Genomic DNA, 22285 nt, shown 5'->3' with positions numbered 1-22285 from the left:
AGCAGTGAAAATCTTATATATTAATAATACAGCATAAAATTTTGTTATATTATAACACCAAATTTCTACACAATATATTTACAAAATTGATTCCTCAATCAATAATAGAACAGTACACCAATATTAAAGACAAATTTTAAAAAGACATCACATAGAAAATATCCCTCTGTACATTTCTACATCACAGAAAATTAAACCTCGATTTCTTCCTCAGCAGCAGGCAAAATTGCCGTCGTCACAGCAATAGGCTTCGCCTTTGATCTCTTGCACAGTAAAATTTCCACCCTTCCTGAGATCCTAGTTTTCAAAGTTGCATGTACTATCAAAGGAATAGGAATTCCACTTGGTAACAGAGGTACATCCATCACACGTGGTCTTACATCTGTATCCTCTGCCCTGCAAACGACGTATAATCCCGTGTCGGGCATTTCGTCGGATATATTCGTCAGCAACACACGAATTTGATAATTCGGACCCAAGCCCAAGACAGTAGCCTCAAGAGTGATGGGATTTGGTCCTGCGTCTTGACCCTCGTCCAAAGATTCAACTACTTTCTTGGCGACCATCAGTCGTAGCCGAAGAAGACCCTGCTGAAAAGTAGAGTGAATCTTCTTCGCCTCTGATCTCTCCCGTATCGTTTGCTCGACGAATAACCGCGTTTTCTTCGGTATCAAGAATTTGGAGGCATCATTTACTGGAGGACCAGACGCCGTATTGTGGACGCTGAAATCGGCGGTACGCTTTAAGATTTTTACACAAAGTCCTCCACCGATGGTGACCATCGCCATGGTTCGTTCCTCTTGACCCATTCGACCGTACTGTAAAAAAGCAAAGGTCGATTTCAAGCAAAACTTGCTGTTTCAGGAGTTAGAACTTGAAAAAGTTTTTCAGCTTGAAAGTTTCGAAACTTGAAGATTTTAAATAATGGACCTAATACTGAAAACTTTGGATTGATACCTTCAGCGCAGAAACAGGTTCCATAGTCTTCAAAGTATCCACATGGTGCTTTCCATCGTACACTCGGATACCATACCCAGCCGTGCTCACAGCAAGCAAAGAAAGCCCACTTTGCGGCACTGGAAGACTCACTGCGTCCAGAATCGCGCCTGGGATATGAATATTCCATAGTCTAATGCCCTGTGCAGTGAACATGTCTTCACCTTTGGATTTTTACAGTCTAAAAGTGGGACTTCCTATACTTAAACGTCCACACATCGTAAAACATACACAGTAGATCATACGCATATTAAAAAATATTGTGTTCGTTTGGATGTTGCATTCGTCGTGTATAGAAAATCCCACCCTAAGGGCATCTATTAATTGTTATTGGGCAATTATGGGACACTCAGTTCTGATGATCCATTATGCCCAAGTAAGGTAAGATACCTTTCTGGAGTATGCAACCAAAGTGCCATCCATGACGGTGACCGCAACTCCTTCGTTACTCAACACCGAGATGCTCACAGCAGGTGCAGCCAACTTTTCCCAAAGCTTCACAGGGCTTCCTCTTCTTATCGCGCCGATTTTGCCATCCCTTCCAATCATTAATATTCTACCATCGCCAGTCCACAAACCGCTGCATGCAAATGACACTGGTGGCCATTCCAGCAGATGCTTGTCCATAACGGAGAATGTTCTATAATATACAGTATGCTATAATCTCAATACAGTGATGACTAAAACGGCTCCTCTGCCAATGAGTAATTACCTAGGATCTAAAACGAGAACTTCTCCGATCTCCGTACCAAGCACAAGGCATCCACTTGCAGGATCGTTCCAAGAGTCTCTCCTGATGACAGAAATGGCAGTCAGGGAATTGCTTTTAACAAGTGGAATTCTTCTATATTGGTCAGCGAAGCTGGATCTTAGATTCGGATCCATGGAAAGAAACTTCAGGGTTCTAGGTGAGATGAAACCTGCTCCGAGCTCTTTTAGCAAAAGCTCTAACTCGTCAGCTAGTGTGAGTACGTTCACTTCTTCTTCTAACCCAGCCTTGTGCCAAATCTGCGGGAAATATAGTATTGAGGTAAGGAATAAGTACTCGGGAGTATCACTCACTTCGATTTATAGTAAGGTATACTATATTGATTGTATTAATTATGTATATTAGTGGTGCTTATACCTCTCGCTCTTTCGGATGCACCTCGATATGTGGCAAACAGTATTTGAAGAAAGGTCTCATGTTCTTGAAGATGTAGACACATGATCCAGCACCGACAGCCACCACGGATGATCGAGGTTCTCCGTTTTCCATGTAGAAGCCGACCACCCCACAAGGAGAATACACCATGTTATGTTCCGTGATCTGATCACCCCCCTTGAATACTCGAATCTTAAAATGAAAAGAAGATAAGAAAAGTGACTTAATGTTCCGTGTCCCATTTGAGAGGATTCAATTTCAGAAACGTCTAATAGATGAATCTAATATGGACACTCGAAACTTCATCCCTTTCCCAATCCAGAATGCTTATTAAGGATATTACGAAGAGATCCACCCCTAGTAGCTTAGACAAATTACTCTTCGTCTCAATAGAATCGTTGAGGAGGATCCAAAAGATATCACTTGATCTTCTGACATGAAGGAAGTTTATTCTAAGTGGGATTTTAAGGGTGAATTCTAAGAGAATTCGACGATAGTGTCCAACAGATAAGGAAGCAGGTGAAAAATTGTCACCTTCGATGAATTGGCACTGAGTGTCCCCAAATCAGTACAGATGAGCCTGGCATCCCCATCGCCAGTTACATCCACCATATCAAGCCCACTTGGCAAGGTGTATAATCGACTTGCTGGTTCCCAAAGCGCCTCCAACCATCGACTGGCCCCGAGGCTGATACTTTGATCACCTCTAAAGAAATTAAAAAGTTCAAATAGAACCTTCAGAAATATCTTAGAAACGCTAAAATAGTATACTATAAAACTTAAGTATACTATTTAAATTTTGTCCAAGTTCCTATCCTAATTTAAATTTCTTCAGAACAGTAATCAATTTCTGACCTTACGAGATAATTTTATTATAAAAGTTGATAATTCTTCTTCTATTTCTTACCGTAGTCCGTGCATACTTCAACTTCCCTTTCGATCTTTAATTAAGAATATTATTCGAAATTATAACACATAAATAACTACTCCATCCAGATCGTGTGTACTGTGCAGTAGCGCAGCATAATGCATCGTCATGTTGCAACGAGCATGTCGAGTTCCTTCAACAAATTTCTTCTTCGTACGAACGCGGGCGTGCACTGAAGAAATTGCAGTTTTTCAAAGCGACAGACATCGATCATATCGAAAGATCTGTTTGGATGAATTGTGGAGCGATGCAACAGTGGCGGTGATCCACGATTTGTTGTGGCCTTTCGTATCCATAGAAATACTTGTGGAATATAGGATATCAATGATCGTGCGCAACCCTCACGCGCGGTAAGAACGCAAAGAGGAATGCATATTATTAGATGCAAATTGCATATAGGAAAAGGAACCTAGAACAATTTTATAAAAAAATCTCTTGGTTTTACACAAGCCTTGCATTTAATATAAAAAGCTCGTAAAAATGGGATAAAATATGAAGACTAAATAAATAAATATATACACCTTTATAAATACCTACTTAAATTGTAATGAAACATATTTTTATAATACTCATTTAATTAAATATAAGTAGAATATAGATAAGTATGTATCTATTTTATTCAATTATTGTAAAATAATCAACTCGAACACGGGTTAATCGAATTATGTAATCTCTTATCATTCTCTGCGGCAGAGGATAGGAACACTTATAATTGTCGCCCGAATCATCGTCATTGGTTCGTTTGCTTTTGAACTCAAGCACCGTTTGACCTGTCAATATATAAACACACGAGTTACCGTTACTAAATATAGGCGATAGCCTCGGGAGAAAGCGTTCGTTAACCATTCTAATAGCTTGTCTCATTAACGAGATCGTCAAACAACTACTTCTGATCAAAATTATAGAAATTTCATTAGTTTATATGTATATATTATTATTAATATATCGAGGAATCTGGGTGTTCTGATCACTTAAAAGTAGATTCCCAAGGATTCGAGTTTTGACTTATCGTGTTATCGTACCACAAGAATAATGCTGTCACCGGTATCTCTAATGGCTAAGGACATGAAGTACGGGCAATCGTCTACGCCGATAATGTACCCGAGAAATAACTTAAAACCACCGTCGCGCAAATTATGGCAAAAAGAGAACCTCGAGCCGGATGCTGACCAATGGAGCGAATACAGAACAACTAAATGGGACACTTTAAATGCTCCGAGATTCGTCAATTTTTCGAATTTGCCTGACCATGGGGACTCCTTTTTCGGTGAGTGTACGTATTGCACGAATAAACCGAGAAAGCTGTCGTATATTAATTTTTATTTTATCTTTTTAGATAACGTAACCGTGATCGTGAGCACACCGAAACCAGACTTCGAGAATAGCAAACTTCCCAATTCCGTATCGAAGGAGGAGGACGAAGATGAGACATTGATCGCGTACGATTTGTACTTCCAACTTGAGACAGTTAAATATGACTTTAATTATAAGAACTTACTGACTTTTTTAGGTCTTTCAGTAATGTCAATTTGTCATGTATAAAATATGAACCAATTAACGCAGACCAAGTCGCAGGCAATGGTGAAGATATGATGATGGTAGAAGAATGTGAGAAGAGTGTGATACAAAGAAATTGTATCGACAATAACGTGAGTAAGGGAATGGTATATGATGGTAATCCTCTCGATTAGTTCCTGGAAAATTATTAATTAAAACATCTGGGATATAGACGTCTCAGGAGAAGAATGATAAAAACGAGAAGTGTACCATAATAAAGAAACCGCAAGCCACTCTGGTGCACCCGTTTACCTTCGATATGCGGGATAAATATAAACAGGGATGTAAGCAAGAACGTATAAATAAGGTACGAGAATTATGAATTTGATATAATGTTGTTAAAAAATATTTTAATTCATTGATTATTTATAGATGTTGGAGGAAGAGAAGAAGAATAGAGTATTTCGAGCGAAACCTGTTCCAAAGTTTTTAAAGACTCGCCCAATACCTACTAATAAAAATAATAATGATAAGCATAGCGAAAATAATAATGAAGTATACACCACTACTGATAAGAAAGTTAAGAAACCGGAAGTGCAACAAAAACCCACGAAAAATATCGAGGTAGTCCAATTAGGCCATTGAAATAGTTCATTAATAGTCCATTGATTTTTTTTTGTATATAATAATGTAGGTTTGGAAGAAACCACCATTTGTACCCTGTTTGCCGAAAGAGTGTACCAGACCAAAAACACCGCCACTTCGTACAGCGGTTCGGGCACAACAGAGGAAAAATTTCGATGACACTATTAAAGAAAAACAAAAACAGAAAGAACAAGCAATACAAATGGTAATTTGGCATGTAATAGCATATAATATTTTACTTTAATTTTGGTGAAATTTCGTAAAATGAAAATTACAGCAAATCGCCGCTAAGAAGAAACAGGAGGAGGAAGAAATTGCGCGGCTTAGAAAACAGACTGTCCACAAACCGCAACCGATTCCTAAGTACAAATTAAGATTACCAAAGATTGAGAAGCGACCATTAACAGAGCCCATGACTCCGCTGTCGTTCAAACGACGGCGTCGCGCTTAGGTAATTACAAAAACCATAAAAACGCTAATACGTATGTAGGTGCATTAAATAATAGCCGAGTTGTTCTATAATATTTATATTGATTTCTCTGAAATAGAAACAATTCTCTTCAACAGCATAAATTCTCTTATCTGTTTGCAGGAATCGAGTTCTACTGCAACAATTTATTGATGATTTGTACGTTAATCTTTAAACAGTGAAGTATATATGTAAAGATCCAGCTTCACTTAGTGTTACGAGTAACAATTTACAACGTTAAAGTTTAATCGTATTACATTCAATATATTAGAAAACATGAGGACAATGATATTTAATATTTACGCTTTGTTCATTATCGTAATGTATTGAAAATTAGGCGGCTTTTAATCTATTTATTTCATTACATGAATCAAATAAATATTTCTAAATAGGAATTCAGAAATAAGAAATTTGATTGAAAGTCTTTCGCATATGTGGAAGCATCTAACGATGAAAATTATAAAAATCTGTCAGTCTTCTTTTTAGTATATATCTCATCATATAATTTACAAACGTAGATAATCTTGAAATAAAGTTATGTAGAATTATCGCCTTACATTTAATTACAGACACATACACGTACTATTTTGTATTTTGTGAGCTTGAAAACATTATTCAATGGAATAATTGATTCAATGCGGTCTTATTTTCTAATACATAATAAATTCATTCACCCTATTACATTTACCATAACAATAGTATTTAGTTACAAAATCAAACAGTCTCTGTATACAGTCCTTGATTTAGAAAATATGCATATTTCGGTTGAAAATAATACATGCGTTTGCATTTCTATAAAAGTAAAATTACAAAAACACGTACTTTAAAAAAATATAAAAATTAGATTTTACGTTATATTTAAATAGCAAAATACAGAAAAATTACTCGTAATATATTTAAAATGAGTTTATACTCTAAAAGAATTAGTGCCGTGAATAAATGCTACTTCGATTAAAATAAACTAAATGTATATATATTTAGTAGTCTCGTAAAAAAATAATATATAAAAAAGATAAGTGAAAATGCATTTAGAGATATGTAATGCAAGTCTAATACTCTATCAGCAGTATTTGCTACGTTAAAGCTACATCTATAAACACAAAATGCAGCTAATTAAAAATTGAAAACCAAAATACGCGTGAATGTATGAAAAAATCTGAGATGTATATATTTGGCACTTAAGCCTCACTCGTATTTCAATGGATATTATGTGTGTGTGTGTGTCCATACATGCGTAACTGATATAGGAAGCCCAATGAATGTTAATAATAGACAAATATACAAACAATCATCTTAAAACATCTTACAACACAGCCAATGATACATCAGTTACACACGATCATAGCTCTATGTAGAACACAAATTACACATGAACGTATAAATTCACCAATTCAAAGTTTGGTAGAACATACGTTACATGATAATATTTCTCTCTTAGAAAATATCATGTACTAAAACGAAAATATCACTTAACCCTAGTTTCAATGCAGTAATGCCGACGTTGGAGATGGTGGTAGAGATGGTGACGGTAGAGGCCTTGTAAAAGTTTCTATTTCATTACAGTGAAATTGACATACTGTACTAGAGGTACTTAGAGTAGACTCTGACCACATTCCTCTTCCTTTAGCCTTTCTTTTAGATCTAATAGTATCTGTACTTGTTTCAGGCACATTTCCAGGCTTGTTATTGCGGAAATTCCATAATATATTTAATCTGTAAATATTTCAAACGTAAATTTACGCTATGTTCTTTCTTTCATTTATCGAATTATAAATTAGAATATTTACCTTGGATATTCAAACTGAGCAAAATTAGATGATGGACCAATAATAGCTAGCATTGGGCATAAGAAAAATGTAGCATATATCCAACTTATGCCCATTACGAGTACCAAAAATATACCTATTTGAATATATGCTAATACGCAAGAAGGTAACATAAGAGCACCAGCAGCTCCACTCGTTAGAGAAGCCATTAAAGTTGGACCACCCATTTGCATAAGTGCTGTCCTCACTCTATCCTCCCTTTCTTTGGAGGTGCATGCTTTATAACTAACTACGTAATGTAAACTGAAATCTACAGTTAAACCTAAAAAAATATAAACGATGTATTCAATTCATTACAAAGATATTAATATTTTGATAAATACCTATTGCTGTAGACACTGCAACACTTTCTAGAACGTTCAGTTTCCAACCAAGAAGAACTAGACTAGCGATTGTGACTACAATTGCTGCGCCAATTGTTATAATTGCATATAAACTGATAAGAGGATTAAATGTGACAAAGGCCAATACAGTGAGAGCTAAGACCAATGAAACTCCCATTGCCCAAAGAGTACCTTCGTACAATGTTCGCTGTAGTTCATAAAACTCTAATCTACTGATAAACCAGCCACCACGCATACCCATAGGTGCAGTTTTTAATTGATCCTGCATCCAATTTTCAACCTATAAAACAGTTAAGTTTTATAGTCAATATTCATTAAGAAAACAATAATTTCTGAAAAATCCCTAAAAATAAAATTGTACTTTGTATGCATAAATACCTGATGAAAAAATGTATCCATGTTCGAGAAGGAAAGGCTGTAATTGTATATACTATCATACTCAACAACTAAAGCTTTAATTTTAGGTATCGGCATCGTCACTGAATGCGTTTCATTCGACATAGGTAATTGTGTGAGAGCTGGTTCGTTTAAAAATTTTATGCCAGCAGATACTCCATTACGAACCCACAAATATGAAGGTGTACGATATAATTCCGCGTTAGCTTCAGCTGCACACCTTTGCAAAACGCTAGAATTGTATGGGAATGTGCTCTTTTCGCAACAAGGCATGTAATTAATGCGCGAGTCAATGGGATCTTCGCAACGTCTTTGCATCCAGTCATGTAATGATTCAATAAAACAATTTGGAAGCAGAGGTCCTAAAGTACTACGATAGAAAGATTGTGCACGTAAATTACGGCAGAACTTTTCCAGCCACACTTGTGACTCTGGATTAGATACATCGAAAGATTCATCCCATTCTGGTGTGCCTAGTACATCAGGATCCAGATAATTACCATTATCAATTGGTTTTATACCCCATACAAATCTCATTGGTAATACATCCCAATTATCAACCTAAAATTATAGAATTTTTATTCCTGTGTTAAGATGTTTTCTAACGAAGTTCCTGTCATATTTTATGCTTACCATTTCACGCTTTTCAAACCAAAAGTTACGGGAATATATTAAATCGTATTTTTCAAATGAATGGGAACTTTCAAATAATTGAAACTCTGCAGTGTCTGGCAATTGTAGGCCTGGATATTGGAATACAATAATACAACATATTATTGCTATGGCACCCAAACTTAATAACCAACACCAGCGAAACTGAATGACTGTCTTTGTAAGCGAGGTATTAAAACCTATTGCGATTTTGTCTCCAAATAGTCGTAAAGGCCGAATAATTTTTCGCGTTAAAAAATTGGCAGGAGATAGTAAGTTTGTTCTAAGTCGTTCTGACACTACTACGCACGCAGGCAACCAAGTAACCATCAAGAAAAAATTTGCAATAACAGTCATTCCTGAAAATAAACTGAAAATTGAAAATATTAGTGAAATATGACTTATCAAATTCTTGTTGTTGTCATTTTTGTAAAGTGATGAATGAAATTTGTACCTGAAACAATTGATAGCCGTAACATTACTAACAATTGATGCAAAAAAAGCTACTGCAGTAGTTAGAGATGTAACAAACATAGATGGAACAGCATGTTTCATTGTTTCTTGAACTAATCTAAGTAATCCATCATTTGATATTTTTCGTTCTTTTCCTCTTTCCCAAATTTTACAGTATATGAAGGCATCATCTGCACCTATTCCTAAAAAATTAATAATATCATGTGAACTATATTCTACATTGTACATATTTGTGTAGTTTAATGATCCTTACCTACAGCCACGACGATTGCCAACAAATTCATGAATGGAAAGAATTTAATATGCAAAACCAAAGTGTACACCGCATATGAAATACCGAGACTAAAAATTACTGCAATGATTGTTGTAACAGTTAACAACAAGCAGCCTGTATATATCCATATACAAAATGTTACAAATGCAAAACCAGTGAGCAACAAGATAGAATCTGATACCAACAATCGATCAAATAATGTACTTTTTAAACCCAATTGCATTCCTTTTACACAGAATTTTCCATAAGATAATCCATCAGTGTCCAATCCTCTATAAAAGTCTAAAGTGGCAGAACTTGCAGCAATTGGCAAAAATAACATAGCATATTTCAATGTTGAATTTAACTTATTCTGAGAATCTTGTTTCTGTAATAAAAACATTAGATTGTTTATTAAATCTCAGTGTTAATAACAGTACCTAATACACAGTAATGAAATTTCTTACATAGTTTGAGATAAAGTCAGTGTCTAACAAGTAATGTAATAAATGATACGCAGCATTATGCATGTAGCATTCACTTGGAACATGTCTTTGACAATTTAAATCTTCTGCACAATTTGACGTCAATTGATGATTCTGATAGTAGTAAATGCATCTTTGTAAAAGAATTTCTACTCTGTTAAGATCACTTTCTGTGACACCCAAACAAGAACTTCGATTGGATAGAAGCGCAACATAATTTGCAGGTGACCAACTTCTACAACATTTTTGTGGTGCACTGTTATGTTCCATTTGTGTTTGACATAAAGAAGGAAAATGAGAATTTGATCTAAGCTCTGCATCAATATGACACTGAGCTAATACACCCTCCATTGACCACAAATTTGCGTCTTCAAAATTTCTACCAATAACAACACGTGCATAGGCAGAAGATGGTAAATTACAGAAAAAGTTTTCATTGTCAATGTGATCTTGATTTCTATAATCTTTTACTACATCTATCTTTTTATTCTTTAACTCTATTAGTTCCTCCCATTTATCTTTAACTACAATTTCATCTCCTTGTTTCTTATCTGTTACTTGTTTCTGATATTTCTTTCCTCCTATTTTCTTGCTTTTCGGTTTCTTTCTCATATTACCCTGACTGACCCAGCTATGATTTTGTCCATTAACATAATTCTGTAATTCCAAGAACATATATCACTTTATATATAAAATATAACACAATTATAAACTGTGCTTTTAAAGTAATTTAAAGCTATGATATTCATTCAATTCACAACAAAATTACCTGTTGATGTTGCTGACGCACATAATAATAATATTCCAAAGGATTATCAATAAGCTGTCCTTTTGGTTTGCTTGCTTCCATCAAATTTTGCCAGGCAATGAGCCGTTGTGCCAATGCAGTGCCTCTTGCTTCAAACCCCTGGATACCGCAAATAAAGTATGAATAAAAAGTATATATTTGTGTCACGTAAAGGTACTTTTCACTTACTAATTGAGGATCAGAGAAATCTGGAAACTTTTTTACAGTTAAAGGAACAATCAAACATGTTGAAGAGAATAGAAGTATCACCATTAAAATGGTATAAGGATGATGAGTTATTACGCGTGAAAACCACCACACTTCCATTTTTGATTACAATATTTTATTCTCTTCTTCATTTAAGTCATACTTTCACTACAAAGTATAACAATTTAAAAATGACAACACTACGATAGTACCGTCGTCGTAATTGTGCTCTAATTCGCACGTTGTCATAGCATCGTTTCTTAATTTTGAGAGATTCACGTTAAAAATGTAATACTACAATGTAATACTGCCGATACGAACATTTTCCATCTATAATTCTGTTATTTCTCTACGCTGTCATTTTTTATTAATAGATTTTCCGTTTCTCTGCAAACTCATGTCGCCCGATATCTTTAAACTTATGTCGGCAAGTGGAAAACGTAAAAGGAATGAAACTTATTGCCACTATTCATATACGAATCTTCGTAGAACGTTTTATGAGTAAATCGAATTTTATGCAAAACATTCAGGTATGATTTCTTCATTTAAAAAGTGACATGGACTCCCCAGTTGAAGGGGTGGCACGTGTTTATATTGTGGCAGTAACAAATGGGATGATCCGTGGACCTGAGAATAGATGGAATCTGTGCGTATGAATGAAAATATTATGGCGGGAAAAATTGGATAATTATAATTCTTGGGAGACAAAGCATTTAGATGTTGCAGTAACTATCATACATTAAAATGCAATGGTTTTCTTTATAGGAATATTTATGAACAAATATATCGTGATTGGAAGACATAACGACATAAGTCACGTTTTCAAAAAAATGGACAATTTCAAAAGTAATACAACTCAATAAAGAGGGTCCCTCAGGAAAAGCACACAGACTGATTGTGAGAATAATAAAAAAAAAGAATAGAATTATTTAATAAAAGTTATCTTATTCGTCTAACAAACTTATTCGTTATTTGCAGTAACGAATTTTCTTCACATTATTAGAAATAATTTGTAATTCCTTATTTCAAAAATTGTATTTTATGTTTTCGAATAAAACATTATAAACTAGATGAAACGGAATTAACGTAATAATCGTAAATTTTAGTACTTTATTTTTGTCACTTTTATAGTGGTATTCTTCACTTACACGTAATGAATGCTCATCGTGTTTTCAATCATTGTGACGTTTCTTACATATACGTATACACATTATACACGTGTCCTATACCTTCAAGAAGAATTAGATATTTGATTAGAACGCCGTAAATTTGCGGATTATACATATTAGCTATTTTCTTAATTAAATACAATGTAAGTATATAGAAACATGTTTACATTATTCTGTGGACAGATTGTCTTTCAATCTTATTAACAAATAAATTCATTACAGATGAAAAGTGTGATAGTAGTGTTTTCTATTTTATTTACAAGTAGTTTTGTTAAAGCTACAGAAATCGACAATAAATTTTTGAAGTGTTTGGGTAAATAAAACAATTTTTATGTATATACAAAAAGAAATATAAGTATTGACTGCAATTATAAATTAATATTAATTGCACATAGTTTGCAGATCAACTGTGAAAGAAATTGAAGGAGAATTGTCAAAAATTGATCCTTCAAGAGAAATTGAAATAGGTAATTACAGATTAGATGCAGAGGGAAATGTTATTCATAAGAAGGTAATCAATTTTTATCATACCTTTATGTCATATCATGATTTTTCATAAATATTTTAATTGAAAGGTTCCACTTGCTCAGTCTGAAGTACACATATCTGATGTATTAGATACTATCTGTGAAAAAATGTCAGATTATGTGAGAGCAACATATAAATCAAACGGTCAGTTGACAATACTAAATCTAATGGGCCCATCTGGAAGCATGAATCCTGAGATGTCAAAAGTTGATATTATTCAAGACGGTGATTTAAACAAGAGTTTAAAATATTATGTAAGTAAAAATAAGGAATTATTTTTCACTTATGTTAAGTACTATGCAAAGAGTTACAGTTTTCATTATATTTTAGTGTGAAGGAATAGTAGAGGAGTTTGAAGATTCAATAATTTCATTATTCAGTCGTAAGGAAGATAATATCAAACGGCAATTGTGCACAAATGTTACAAAACTATGCAATCCTGCAGACTTCACTCATGAAGATGATGAAGATATTGAGCCAAGTGAAATAGATGAAGAACATGATGAATTATAGTGGCTCATAGGAAATAATTGATATATTTTTTATATTTAATGCATTTCAGGGAAGTACAACCAAACTGAAAATATAAGTTCCATTTTATATTGAAAATTAAATGTTGATTTAAAGCAAATTTGATGCAAAGAACAATTAATTTAAGATAATTTTTTATTTATATATGTAAAGTTAATAAAGTGAAAATCTCATACAAAGATTAAAGTGTAATTATGTTTGATTTTAAGTCATGTAAAATCCTTTACAGATACCAATAAAAATTAAAACAATGCTTTCAAGTAAATTAAAATTCATACAAAAAATATACTTTAGAAGATAGACCCAATAATGGTAATTTTTCTTATTATGGATAATATTTATCAATTTTGCAATACCATAATCATTTACTTTATTATAACAAATATCGTTAGTGTCCGAATATGTAAAAATTCATTTGAAGAAATTCTGTAAAGACGGAGATCTTTCGAGAATTGAAAAATCCAGATATCCCCCTGGTGGCAAGTGCAGGAAGCATCACCCAAGCACCAATAGCGCCTCTAGCTAACCATTTTATACGCCACGGTCTTTATACCCAGGCTTCCGTGCGCGCTTGTTTCGTCTTCGTCGCCGCCATCATTACGAAGACGAAAGAGGTTGGTTTTACTCATTTTCGCGTGGAAGTGTCGTTACAAGAAAGCCAGCACAAATGAAGATGGTGGATAAAATAGACATGAGCCTTGATGACATTATCAAGCAAAATAAAGGGACTAGACCACGCGGCGGCGGTGGAAGACGCGGAAGAGGTGCCGGTAGCTCACCTCGCAGAGGAGCACGCAGAACTCAAAGAGTTGGTGGTGGCGTCATGCGGGGACGCAATCGCGGTGGCATTACGCGAAATTCTCTACCGTACACAAGGGTAAGAAATCGAATATATTTCTACTTATTCGACAAAATTTTTGCTATTGTTCACGTACAACACCCTGTCACGTGTGCCGTTTATCAAGGACTATCGCGTTACTTCCGCCCTAAACGCTTGTGTATGAGACAGCTTTATACCTAGAGATAAATTAACGATCTTATTTCGAAGTACAGTAGCGTCGTAAGAGAAAGTTTTCGTTCGACGGTTGTTTATACGGTTGGAAAAGGAAACAGTTTGTTTATTGAAACCGTTCGATTTAGAATTCGAGAATTACCGTAAACCGCGCTTTTATAACACAGTGTTGGATCGTTGATTGTAAGGACGACACAATGTATCGTTTTTTGTACGTTTAGTCGTTTGAATGACCGTTGCAAAGGTTTGGTATTTCTAATGATACGCGATAAAACGAATTATATGGAATTGTTGCGCGTGTAATTGAAATATTTAATATAAATTTTAATTTGTGATTGTTATTTTATAAAAATATACGTAGAATGAATATAGAATTTTTGTATGTTATTTGAATGAAAACGTTATAAACAATGGAAAATGTGACTTTCATTCATAGGGTGACGTAAACAGTGCTTGGAAACATGACATGTTTGATGGGGTCAAAAAAGTTGGTCGAAGTGCAATAGGAAGTGCAGGAACAACTAAACTTCTTGTATCTAATCTTGACTTCGGAGTATCAGATTCTGACATTCAGGTATTGTTAAAAATATGAGTATTTTATGTATATCTGTTACCATAATGATGACTATAAAATAATATAAATAATAATTTGAGATAAAAAGAATAGTAGCTAATCATAATAATTTAATATTACTTTTACTGTGTTCTAAGAAAAATAAAGATAAAAAAAATTTAATGTGCATAACTTTATATAATTAAACAAGTTAAATAGAGTTTAATGGTGATGGTATTTTTGTATGTTTCTAGGAATTATTTAGTGAATTCGGTCCCTTGAAATCAGCAGCAGTACATTACGATAGATCAGGACGATCTTTAGGATCTGCAGATGTAATATTTGAAAGAAGAGCAGATGCTATTAAAGCGATGAAACAGTATAATGGCGTACCCTTAGACGGTGTGTAGTTATATTCTTGCTAGGAGTAATAATTTTTGCTTTGAATGTCTCTTTTTAATTATAAAATTCCGCCTATATTTAGGGTTTCAGTATCACTTATTAATCTGGTCTCCAGTTTATACCTAGCGACATACAGTTTGAGCATTTTCTCTTTTATTCTTCCATAAATACTCCAACATGGGATGACATTAAAGAAAAACAAATTTCAAAGAAGTTATTGCGAATTATGATTTGCACAACTATTCACATCTATTATTGCAATGTGTGATATACATCGGCAGGTCGTGAAATGAACATACAAGTTGCTACCTCTGAAATACCAGTCACATCTATCCGTGGAGGCCCGAGACTTAGCGGCAGTAATTTTACACAGAGACCTCAGTCCCGCTTTCGGGGTAATCGTGGAACTGGATCCGTCAGAGGTACGTAATTTAATTATCTTTGTATAAATTATTTATTTACTAAGAATGAAGTGTGTTTATTGTGTGCCCGTTTTTCTTTTTTTGAAGGTCGTGGAACTGGTCGACGTGGTGGCAGAGGAGGCAGTCGGCAAGCAACAAAAACCCCCACCGCTGAAGAACTAGATGCTGAATTGGAAGCTTATGTGAAAGAAGTAAAGTAACAACGTCACAAATCTTCACACTCTTAAGATTTTGTTCTGATCTGACTTAACACAATACAATGTGTTTCCCTAATTTTCATGAGAATATATAAAAAATAAGTATAACTGTATCATTAGCAAAATGTTATAAGAAATTTCTTTTAAATGGGTCCTTTTTATTTTTGACGTTTTCTCTGGAAATTGGCATACAAATTTTACAGACTTAAAAAAAAGATCATTTATAAAGTTCATACATTTTTTTATGATACCGTAACAAACAAAAAATAAAGAAGTTATGATGTAAAGACTGTATGGATTTGTATGTACTATCGTGCGTGTGTGGTTATCAGATGAAAAATACAGTAAAATTCATCTTTACAAGTTGTTGTTTATCAAAGTACAGAACGTGCTTCTAGCCCTTAATCTAATTAATTTTTATGAATCAATTAATGCATTTACAAATATTAATCTTTGAACTTAGTTTACACCTTGTAGAATGTCCTATTATGTATTATGTGTCAATTACTATATCTGGCAATAACCATATCTTTGTAAATTATGTTTAACGAATTGTTTTCTCACATTGAGCAATCAATACCACTATGTGTAGCTACTAGCTCACAGTGGAATAAGGCTGTGACACATTGTTATCTAGTCGATTACTAATGAGATTTTACTGTGCAGTAATGGGCTTGTAAAATAATGTATACGCTTTTATTCATGCAGCGTATGAATGGCAATGCAGTGGTACAACATTGAAGGAAAGAAACTGACAAGTCATTACCCAATAAAGAACAATGTTCTTGAAAATTAAATAATTTTTATTCCCCACCTAATGACGGATTTGCATTTTAAAAAAATACCTAAACTATTTGAATACATTGGCTTCATAACTTTTCAAAACTAGAAACATTGGAGAGATAAGGAAAGTTAATGATGACACACATTTTAAATCGAAGAACATTTTTTATTTTATTTAAATAATCACACGAGGTATCATTTTGTACATATGTAAAAATATTTGCTAACAGATACCATGGAGTGGGCTACATTATTTCCCCCTCCTGATTGTAAAGTAGATCACTACAGAGTTGTACTTGTTTGTATCTTAGGAAGTCATTATTCAATGCTCCTGGAATTATTAATTTTCTAAATACTTAATAATAAGATCAGTCGAGTTTAGATAATAAATTTTTACTATGCAATAATTGTGTACAATACGAGGCAACATTACCACACCAGTGTTTTAAATTATAAAAGATAGATAAATGATGTCGATCTTTTTTATAATCTTTTGAGTGTCCTCTTCTTATCTTTTAACAATTTTTTCTTTTCCGCTGATAGTTTTTTATCTCCTGCATGCTTTTTTGGGAGAGGTCCTCCGACTTCAGAGGAAGCACAACTTTCCAGACCTGCTTTGCTGCCTTTCCCACCTCCCTGTGACATGAATTCATCGCACATTATTTATTACTGGGCAGGTGTGTGAATTAATTTAATACATCTTAACAATATTTTACCTGTGCATGTATTTCTGTCATCATTTTCGCTCGCTCCGAGTAATCGTCATACCTTTCCAAAAGTAGTTTTCCAGCTTCTTCATTTAATGCAGATTCTGCATTTGGCACTATTAGGAGACATTTTACGGTCTAAAAATTAGATATTGTTTATAAATGTTAGTCACATTCATCCTCCTTTTTTAGTTTTATCATATAATAAAATATTAGTAAAAAGCAATTGAATGTATTACTAATGAGTACATTTGGATTTTTCCATAGATAACTTACCAATAATATATGTTTAATACCAAGATCTGACTTCCAATCCTTTTTTAAAGTATTTACACATATTTCCCCATTTTTCGCAACATTTGGATGAAAGATCTTTGTGAGGAAAAATGCCTTTGGTGGTCCTTGAGGAAAGTCTTTGCCAAGAGCTAATTTTACTCTGAAGAAACCACCCGCATATGGTGTTCCCGCTAATGTCACAGAGAAAATAATAGTTTTAAATCATAAATCCTATGATATTTTATAGAGTTATATAAATTTTAAGATAATAAATGTACTATAGGAACACACTGATAAGTGTGGTACAAACATTTCTAAGAAAATCTGTGTAGACTAATACACAATTATTTAAAATCATATTAAAATCAAAATAAAATCTTAAATTCTGTAAACTTCATTCTTTAGAGTTACTGTATAAGTATAATTGACGAATTCATATTGTAAATAATGATCTGTTTACAAGTGATACAATTCATGTATCTATAAATATACCTACAGGACATATACACATCCACATGCATAATTGACACATGAATGTTAGGTTATGGTTTAATAATCGCAAAATTCTCTATATAATATGTATAATTCAATATAAGATTTACAAAGATAGTAGCTATATAAAGCTCAATCTTACACGGTCCTTCGATAATAGCTTGAATGTCTGTAACATCTTCCTCGTTCAAAATAACACGAATACCCTCGGGTGGTTGTGCAGCCAATTCGCTCATTTCTTTGGCCACACGCCGTATAATTTGTGGTGATAAGTTTTCGACATTTGATATCTGAAAGAATGAAACATAACAGATAGCTAAATACAAGAGAAGCGAGGATTAATGAGCAGAAACTGTCCCCTTAACCAGAACATAAACAAGAAGTACCGCCGTTAAAAGTTCGATGTTTCCGAATAATACGTCTGATTGTGTACTCACAGAATTTACAGCAGCCATGTCTAGCGAATTTTGAACAAAATTTCACCTAAACGCGCTCAGGACGCGATTATTTGACGTACACCGTTGGAAAATCTTTAACGTCACAACATCAGCACAGCATCGCCTGCAATAACCAACATTTTGAACTGACAGCCAATCGCGAGAGAGTTACAACAATCTCGAAGCTGGAAGTCGATTCTTCGTCATTTCTTGTGTTTTTAAGCAAGAGGTGTCTGGCGTCTCTGACTTTTGTCGAAGGCACGTCACTGTAATCGAATTAAAAACAAAGGAGAGATGATTGATACCGCAAAAATATAAGAACGAACGATGGTAATCTATTGCGACTGAGTTGTATCATAGCCTCCATTCGATCGCTAGCTCGTACGTTAGTACGTTGTATCTTTGATCCGAACGAGTTTGAATATTTCGTCGTACACTAGTCAGGATGACCGGTAGCGCGACGATAGAGAGGGTAAGATTATGTTAATGTTGCTTGTATTTTTAATAGAAGTATAGTTTAGCTATTTCTTTATGTTCTTGGACGGCCAATGCCTTGTGCATTATTATGAATCATACAATTTCGTTGTAGCAGAAAAATCAATGAAACTGACATTCAGTTTTATACTGTAACACTCTGATTTTCTTATAGGAGAAACATATGAAGCAGTTGAAGCGTAGAATGGAATGTTGGCGAGAAGTGATACTACCATTGAACTCCATTCTATTATGGGAACGGTCTTGGTACCCTGGTCTCATACTTGGAGCTACAAGCGTGATATTCTTGTGAGCAGTAATATTCAAAAATAATATAGAAAATTGTGTTTTGTGGACTTGATTATTTTTTGAGTAATTTTAAAAATGAAATATGTATTGTTTACTTTGGTGTCTAAAAAGTATTTCTCTTTTTATCAGTAAAGTGGTCTGATTTATAAAAAGATTCAATAATTATTTTTAACATTGATTTTAAAATATTTGTTTTATTTACATTGAGTAATTTGTTGCTTAGTTGCTTACTCAAGTATGTTTGATATATTTTTTTAGAAATATTTCTTAACATTTGTGAAATTCTTCTATTTGTAGCTTGGTTTGGATGCTGGAACCTGCCCTGCTTACAATAATATCTGTATTTCTTCTTATATTGGCCTTGGTAGATTATCTTCTACCACCACTGACATCCGTTTTATGTTCTCCTGATAACTGGTCAGGTCAGAAAGAGAAAAAACTGAATGAAATTTGTCAGAACCTATCTGAAACAATTTTACAAATACAAAGTTTATGGAGATCGATGCTGAAAATACGAAATGAACGTCCTAATGTTGTAAGTTAATGAATTATACATTTGGTAGCAGAGTTTTTACACAAAATTTCATTATGTTTCAGTATTACACAGCTGTAATAACTTGTCTGCTTATTTGTATATGGATTGGAAGCATAATTAACAATTTGCTTCTGTTTTACATTGCAGGTAATAATTTTCAAATTTGTTTTTGCAATATTTTATTCTGTAGCACAATCATATTAAAACCAATTTTATTGTTTTGGGAATGTTGCAGTGAATGCAATTTTACTCACACCAGGACTCAGACACAATTTTTCAGATTACTTATCTCATGCTAAAAAATCGTAATTATCGTTTTGTATGTATCCCTTTCTCTTTACTCTCTATAAGATATTTCATCTAAGTCAAATTAATTCGTAATTTATTAAGTCAAATCTAGGATAAAATGAGTTTTCTGCTTTTAGGAAAAGCATAATTGTACTTATTATGTGTAATTATTATATCGTGTCTCGTTTTTAATGCAATTTTTTACTATAAATATACTTCTACATTGTTTCTCTATTAAACGGTACCAATAAACTTATCCCATGTTTTACCAGTGTCTTTGAATAATAAGCATAGGAGGATTCACATATACTGTTTTGATGCGTTTTTGTTGAAACTTTTTTTGTAAATGTTATGTAGTCTGTAATTTATGTAATCTATATTGCATCATGTATATCATGTATTAAAAATATTTGTATGTATGTATGCTGATGTTTTAATATTAGAAAATCGCGGGGTAGTATACATTCGACGAAATTTGTGGTGGCGCTGATAGCGTAAATAAATATGCTAATTTATCGTTTATCATGCGTGCACCTTGACCAAGGAACTTTCGATTCATGATAAATATTATGAATGGACTGACAAAAAGTTTTGGATTATGGTACCAATTACCAATACCAATAAGTACAGTTGCAAACACTTCCATAACCTTAAGTGAAAACCACTTGATCTGGTTATTAATTTTGAGTTAGGTTTTCTTTTTACGACTTCGTTTTTTATATGTTAATTACTTGCGCACCGTTGTAAACAAACTTGCGTCAATCAATTAGTAACTCATACAACAAATAATTTGTTGGTATTATTTTATTCTGCAATACTACAATAATGGATATAATTATAAAGTTAAACGAACAAACTGCAGGCAGAGACAGAATAGTTAGGTACGTAAATCATATTTTTCCAGAATTTTTGTTATCATTATCTTTATCATTAAACATTCTACTTCTTTTTTATAATTTTAGTTCATATAAAATCAACTAATTTTTACGAAAATTGATTTTGGACAAAAAGAATTGCTTTATTTCAAAATTGTGATGCAATTATTCTGATTAATAGTTACTTAAAAGCAAAGCTATAAGCTTTAATTATATGTTAATAATATTTTACAGATTGCTACAATATGGAAGTCGAGCTTATTGGTATTATGCTCAGAATATTCGTACTGTACAACATTCTGCAGAAATTCTAAGAAGCTTAGAATATACCTTCAGTTCATTCCGAAAATGTACATTCTTATAGATGTTCAGAAATTGAATGCTATCTGCACTGTTACTAATAATACTATTTTTATTTCTTTTTAGTGTTACGTCTTGGAAGATGTTTGGACAGTTTATATTCTGCCTTAAAAATGATGAACTATCCTGACTTAACTGTCAGGGTAACTTTAACTCTCTCTAAAATTGCTAATGCTCTATTCTTACTAGCTGATCATATAATTTGGATTGGTCGTGTGGGACTATTTAGAGTTAACATAGAAAAATGGAGCAAAGTAGCTAATAAATACTGGTTAATGACTATTATTTTAAATCTTACAAGAGATGTTTATGAAATTAGTAAAATTTTGGAACAAGAAGGAAAAAACGTATTGAAGAAAACACCGAATCTGTCATGTAATATTCGCAGTCATATGATATTATCTCATTTGAGGAATCATAAAGAAATTGTAATGGATACAGTTAAGAATGGGTGTGATTTGTTTATTCCATTGACAGCATTAGGTTTTACCAAATTTAATCCTGGAACAATAGGTCTGTTTGGTGTCATATCTTCACTTGTAGGTCTCTATACATTAGTTTATCCATTGTATAAGTTAACACCAGCTTAAAGTCTAATTGCACAGTGTATTACTTTTTTTATGCATGTGATATGATACATACATCTTTTTAATTAAAACTAAAGTAATATATGTAGAGTTATACTATTTTTATATGAGTTTGGAAAATCTTATTGAATTTTTTAATAATATTGTAAGTATATTTTAAAAGATATTGTCATCATACTGTGATACTTGAATAATTTTATTAAGATCTATATATCATATTTGGTATATAAAACTAAAAAAAATATT

The 22285-nt window shown here is 33.3% G+C and overlaps 8 protein-coding genes across 10 annotated transcripts; 5 read left to right on the top strand and 3 right to left on the bottom strand.

The window, feature by feature from the left end:
* LOC143180093 (BBSome complex member BBS1-like) lies at window positions 1-3178 on the bottom strand. Its single transcript, XM_076379624.1, has 9 exons — window positions 3128-3178; window positions 3048-3081; window positions 2979-2990; window positions 2675-2928; window positions 2123-2332; window positions 1709-2004; window positions 1387-1636; window positions 958-1137; window positions 1-818 (listed from the first exon to the last, which is right to left on the bottom strand). The coding sequence occupies exons 1-9, from the start codon at window positions 3176-3178 to the stop codon at window positions 192-194; spliced, it is 1914 nt and encodes a 637-aa protein (XP_076235739.1). The 3' UTR covers window positions 1-191.
* Window positions 1709-11688, bottom strand: LOC143180919 (protein dispatched). Of its 2 annotated transcripts, XM_076380968.1 has the most exons (11): window positions 11085-11688; window positions 10878-11015; window positions 10091-10765; window positions 9624-10011; window positions 9351-9552; window positions 8879-9266; window positions 8228-8806; window positions 7829-8129; window positions 7467-7767; window positions 7154-7392; window positions 1709-1789 (listed from the first exon to the last, which is right to left on the bottom strand). In XM_076380968.1, exons 1-10 carry the CDS (start codon window positions 11220-11222, stop codon window positions 7161-7163), a joined length of 3342 nt encoding a protein of 1113 aa, XP_076237083.1. In that variant the 5' UTR covers window positions 11223-11688; the 3' UTR covers window positions 1709-1789; window positions 7154-7160. The 2 variants fall into 2 exon arrangements, with proteins under 2 accessions (XP_076237083.1, XP_076237082.1); XM_076380967.1 differs by lacking the exon at window positions 1709-1789 and having other exon boundaries at window positions 5731-7392.
* On the top strand, window positions 3673-5914 carry LOC143180092 (uncharacterized). The gene is made up of 11 exons (XM_076379623.1): window positions 3673-3696; window positions 3762-3831; window positions 3881-3984; window positions 4050-4335; window positions 4405-4507; window positions 4579-4732; window positions 4798-4932; window positions 4998-5159; window positions 5260-5415; window positions 5488-5661; window positions 5803-5914. The coding sequence occupies exons 1-10, from the start codon at window positions 3673-3675 to the stop codon at window positions 5659-5661; spliced, it is 1368 nt and encodes a 455-aa protein (XP_076235738.1). The 3' UTR covers window positions 5803-5914.
* Window positions 11689-12263: 575 nt separating the features above from the next.
* Sel (canopy family protein seele) lies at window positions 12264-13503 on the top strand. The gene is made up of 5 exons (XM_076380914.1): window positions 12264-12414; window positions 12494-12584; window positions 12667-12782; window positions 12847-13053; window positions 13130-13503. Exons 2-5 carry the CDS (start codon window positions 12494-12496, stop codon window positions 13310-13312), a joined length of 597 nt encoding a protein of 198 aa, XP_076237029.1. The 5' UTR covers window positions 12264-12414; the 3' UTR covers window positions 13313-13503.
* A 370-nt stretch (window positions 13504-13873) lies between these two features.
* On the top strand, window positions 13874-16716 carry Ref1 (RNA and export factor binding protein 1). The gene is made up of 5 exons (XM_076380913.1): window positions 13874-14207; window positions 14779-14916; window positions 15150-15297; window positions 15579-15719; window positions 15807-16716. Exons 1-5 carry the CDS (start codon window positions 13998-14000, stop codon window positions 15917-15919), a joined length of 750 nt encoding a protein of 249 aa, XP_076237028.1. The 5' UTR covers window positions 13874-13997; the 3' UTR covers window positions 15920-16716.
* A 128-nt stretch (window positions 16717-16844) lies between these two features.
* LOC143180567 (ubiquitin-conjugating enzyme E2 S) lies at window positions 16845-18866 on the bottom strand. Its single transcript, XM_076380384.1, has 5 exons — window positions 18612-18866; window positions 18317-18464; window positions 17683-17873; window positions 17416-17544; window positions 16845-17335 (listed from the first exon to the last, which is right to left on the bottom strand). Exons 1-5 carry the CDS (start codon window positions 18627-18629, stop codon window positions 17183-17185), a joined length of 639 nt encoding a protein of 212 aa, XP_076236499.1. The 5' UTR covers window positions 18630-18866; the 3' UTR covers window positions 16845-17182.
* Window positions 18867-18899: 33 nt separating this feature from the next.
* Window positions 18900-20485, top strand: Arl6ip1 (ADP-ribosylation factor-like 6 interacting protein 1). 2 transcript variants are annotated; one of them, XM_076380386.1, is made up of 5 exons: window positions 18906-19083; window positions 19261-19394; window positions 19692-19929; window positions 19992-20076; window positions 20165-20485. In XM_076380386.1, exons 1-5 carry the CDS (start codon window positions 19057-19059, stop codon window positions 20236-20238), a joined length of 558 nt encoding a protein of 185 aa, XP_076236501.1. In that variant the 5' UTR covers window positions 18906-19056; the 3' UTR covers window positions 20239-20485. The 2 variants fall into 2 exon arrangements, with proteins under 2 accessions (XP_076236502.1, XP_076236501.1); XM_076380387.1 differs by lacking the exon at window positions 19992-20076 and having other exon boundaries at window positions 18900-19083; window positions 20077-20196.
* Window positions 20486-20770: 285 nt separating this feature from the next.
* Pex11ab (peroxisomal biogenesis factor 11ab) lies at window positions 20771-22228 on the top strand. The gene is made up of 3 exons (XM_076380383.1): window positions 20771-21098; window positions 21327-21442; window positions 21519-22228. The coding sequence occupies exons 1-3, from the start codon at window positions 21043-21045 to the stop codon at window positions 22040-22042; spliced, it is 696 nt and encodes a 231-aa protein (XP_076236498.1). The 5' UTR covers window positions 20771-21042; the 3' UTR covers window positions 22043-22228.
* The last annotated feature ends 57 nt before the right edge of the window (window positions 22229-22285 follow it).

Source organism: Calliopsis andreniformis, chromosome 6 (assembly GCF_051401765.1).
Source record: "Calliopsis andreniformis isolate RMS-2024a chromosome 6, iyCalAndr_principal, whole genome shotgun sequence".
In the NCBI taxonomy this organism is placed as follows: Eukaryota; Metazoa; Arthropoda; class Insecta; order Hymenoptera; family Andrenidae; genus Calliopsis; species Calliopsis andreniformis.
Note: the sequence above shows the minus strand (reverse complement) of the source record. Positions and strands in the feature narration are given on the sequence as shown.

Excerpts from the sequence above, each read along its gene's own strand:
- Pex11ab (XM_076380383.1), top strand. The coding sequence starts at position 21,043 with ATGGATATAATTATAAAGTTAAACGAACAAACTGCAGGCAGAGACAGA. Across the intron at positions 21,099-21,326 it reads GGCAGAGACAGAATAGTTAG|ATTGCTACAATATGGAAGTC; the intron begins GTACGTAAATCA and ends AATATTTTACAG. Across the intron at positions 21,443-21,518 it reads CTTCAGTTCATTCCGAAAAT|TGTTACGTCTTGGAAGATGT; the intron begins GTACATTCTTAT and ends ATTTCTTTTTAG.
- LOC143180092 (XM_076379623.1), top strand. The coding sequence starts at position 3,673 with ATGTATCTATTTTATTCAATTATT. Across the intron at positions 3,832-3,880 it reads TGCTTTTGAACTCAAGCACC|GCGATAGCCTCGGGAGAAAG; the intron begins GTTTGACCTGTC and ends TACTAAATATAG. Across the intron at positions 3,985-4,049 it reads AAATTATAGAAATTTCATTA|ATTCCCAAGGATTCGAGTTT; the intron begins GTTTATATGTAT and ends ACTTAAAAGTAG.
- LOC143180567 (XM_076380384.1), bottom strand. Across the intron at positions 17,545-17,682 it reads GTATTAAACATATATTATTG|ACCGTAAAATGTCTCCTAAT; the intron begins GTAAGTTATCTA and ends TCTAATTTTTAG. Across the intron at positions 17,336-17,415 it reads TGACAGAAATACATGCACAG|GGAGGTGGGAAAGGCAGCAA; the intron begins GTAAAATATTGT and ends TTCATGTCACAG.
- Arl6ip1 (XM_076380386.1), top strand. The coding sequence starts at position 19,057 with ATGACCGGTAGCGCGACGATAGAGAGG. Across the intron at positions 19,084-19,260 it reads GTAGCGCGACGATAGAGAGG|GAGAAACATATGAAGCAGTT; the intron begins GTAAGATTATGT and ends ATTTTCTTATAG. Across the intron at positions 19,930-19,991 it reads GAAATGAACGTCCTAATGTT|TATTACACAGCTGTAATAAC; the intron begins GTAAGTTAATGA and ends ATTATGTTTCAG.
- Ref1 (XM_076380913.1), top strand. The coding sequence starts at position 13,998 with ATGAAGATGGTGGATAAAATAGACATGAGCCTTGATGACATTATCAAG. Across the intron at positions 14,208-14,778 it reads ATTCTCTACCGTACACAAGG|GGTGACGTAAACAGTGCTTG; the intron begins GTAAGAAATCGA and ends TTTCATTCATAG. Across the intron at positions 14,917-15,149 it reads TATCAGATTCTGACATTCAG|GAATTATTTAGTGAATTCGG; the intron begins GTATTGTTAAAA and ends GTATGTTTCTAG.
- Sel (XM_076380914.1), top strand. The coding sequence starts at position 12,494 with ATGAAAAGTGTGATAGTAGTGTTTTCTATTTTATTTACAAGTAGTTTT. Across the intron at positions 12,783-12,846 it reads GAAATGTTATTCATAAGAAG|GTTCCACTTGCTCAGTCTGA; the intron begins GTAATCAATTTT and ends TTTAATTGAAAG. Across the intron at positions 13,054-13,129 it reads ACAAGAGTTTAAAATATTAT|TGTGAAGGAATAGTAGAGGA; the intron begins GTAAGTAAAAAT and ends ATTATATTTTAG.
- LOC143180919 (XM_076380968.1), bottom strand. The coding sequence starts at position 11,222 with ATGGAAGTGTGGTGGTTTTCACGCGTAATAACTCATCATCCTTATACC. Across the intron at positions 9,553-9,623 it reads GGCAATCGTCGTGGCTGTAG|GAATAGGTGCAGATGATGCC; the intron begins GTAAGGATCATT and ends TTAATTTTTTAG. Across the intron at positions 9,267-9,350 it reads ACGGCTATCAATTGTTTCAG|TTTATTTTCAGGAATGACTG; the intron begins GTACAAATTTCA and ends TTCAATTTTCAG.
- LOC143180093 (XM_076379624.1), bottom strand. The coding sequence starts at position 3,178 with ATGACGATGCATTATGCTGCGCTACTGCACAGTACACACGATCTGGAT. Across the intron at positions 2,333-2,674 it reads TCAGTGCCAATTCATCGAAG|ATTCGAGTATTCAAGGGGGG; the intron begins GTGACAATTTTT and ends TTTCATTTTAAG. Across the intron at positions 1,637-1,708 it reads GTTCTCGTTTTAGATCCTAG|AACATTCTCCGTTATGGACA; the intron begins GTAATTACTCAT and ends TGTATATTATAG.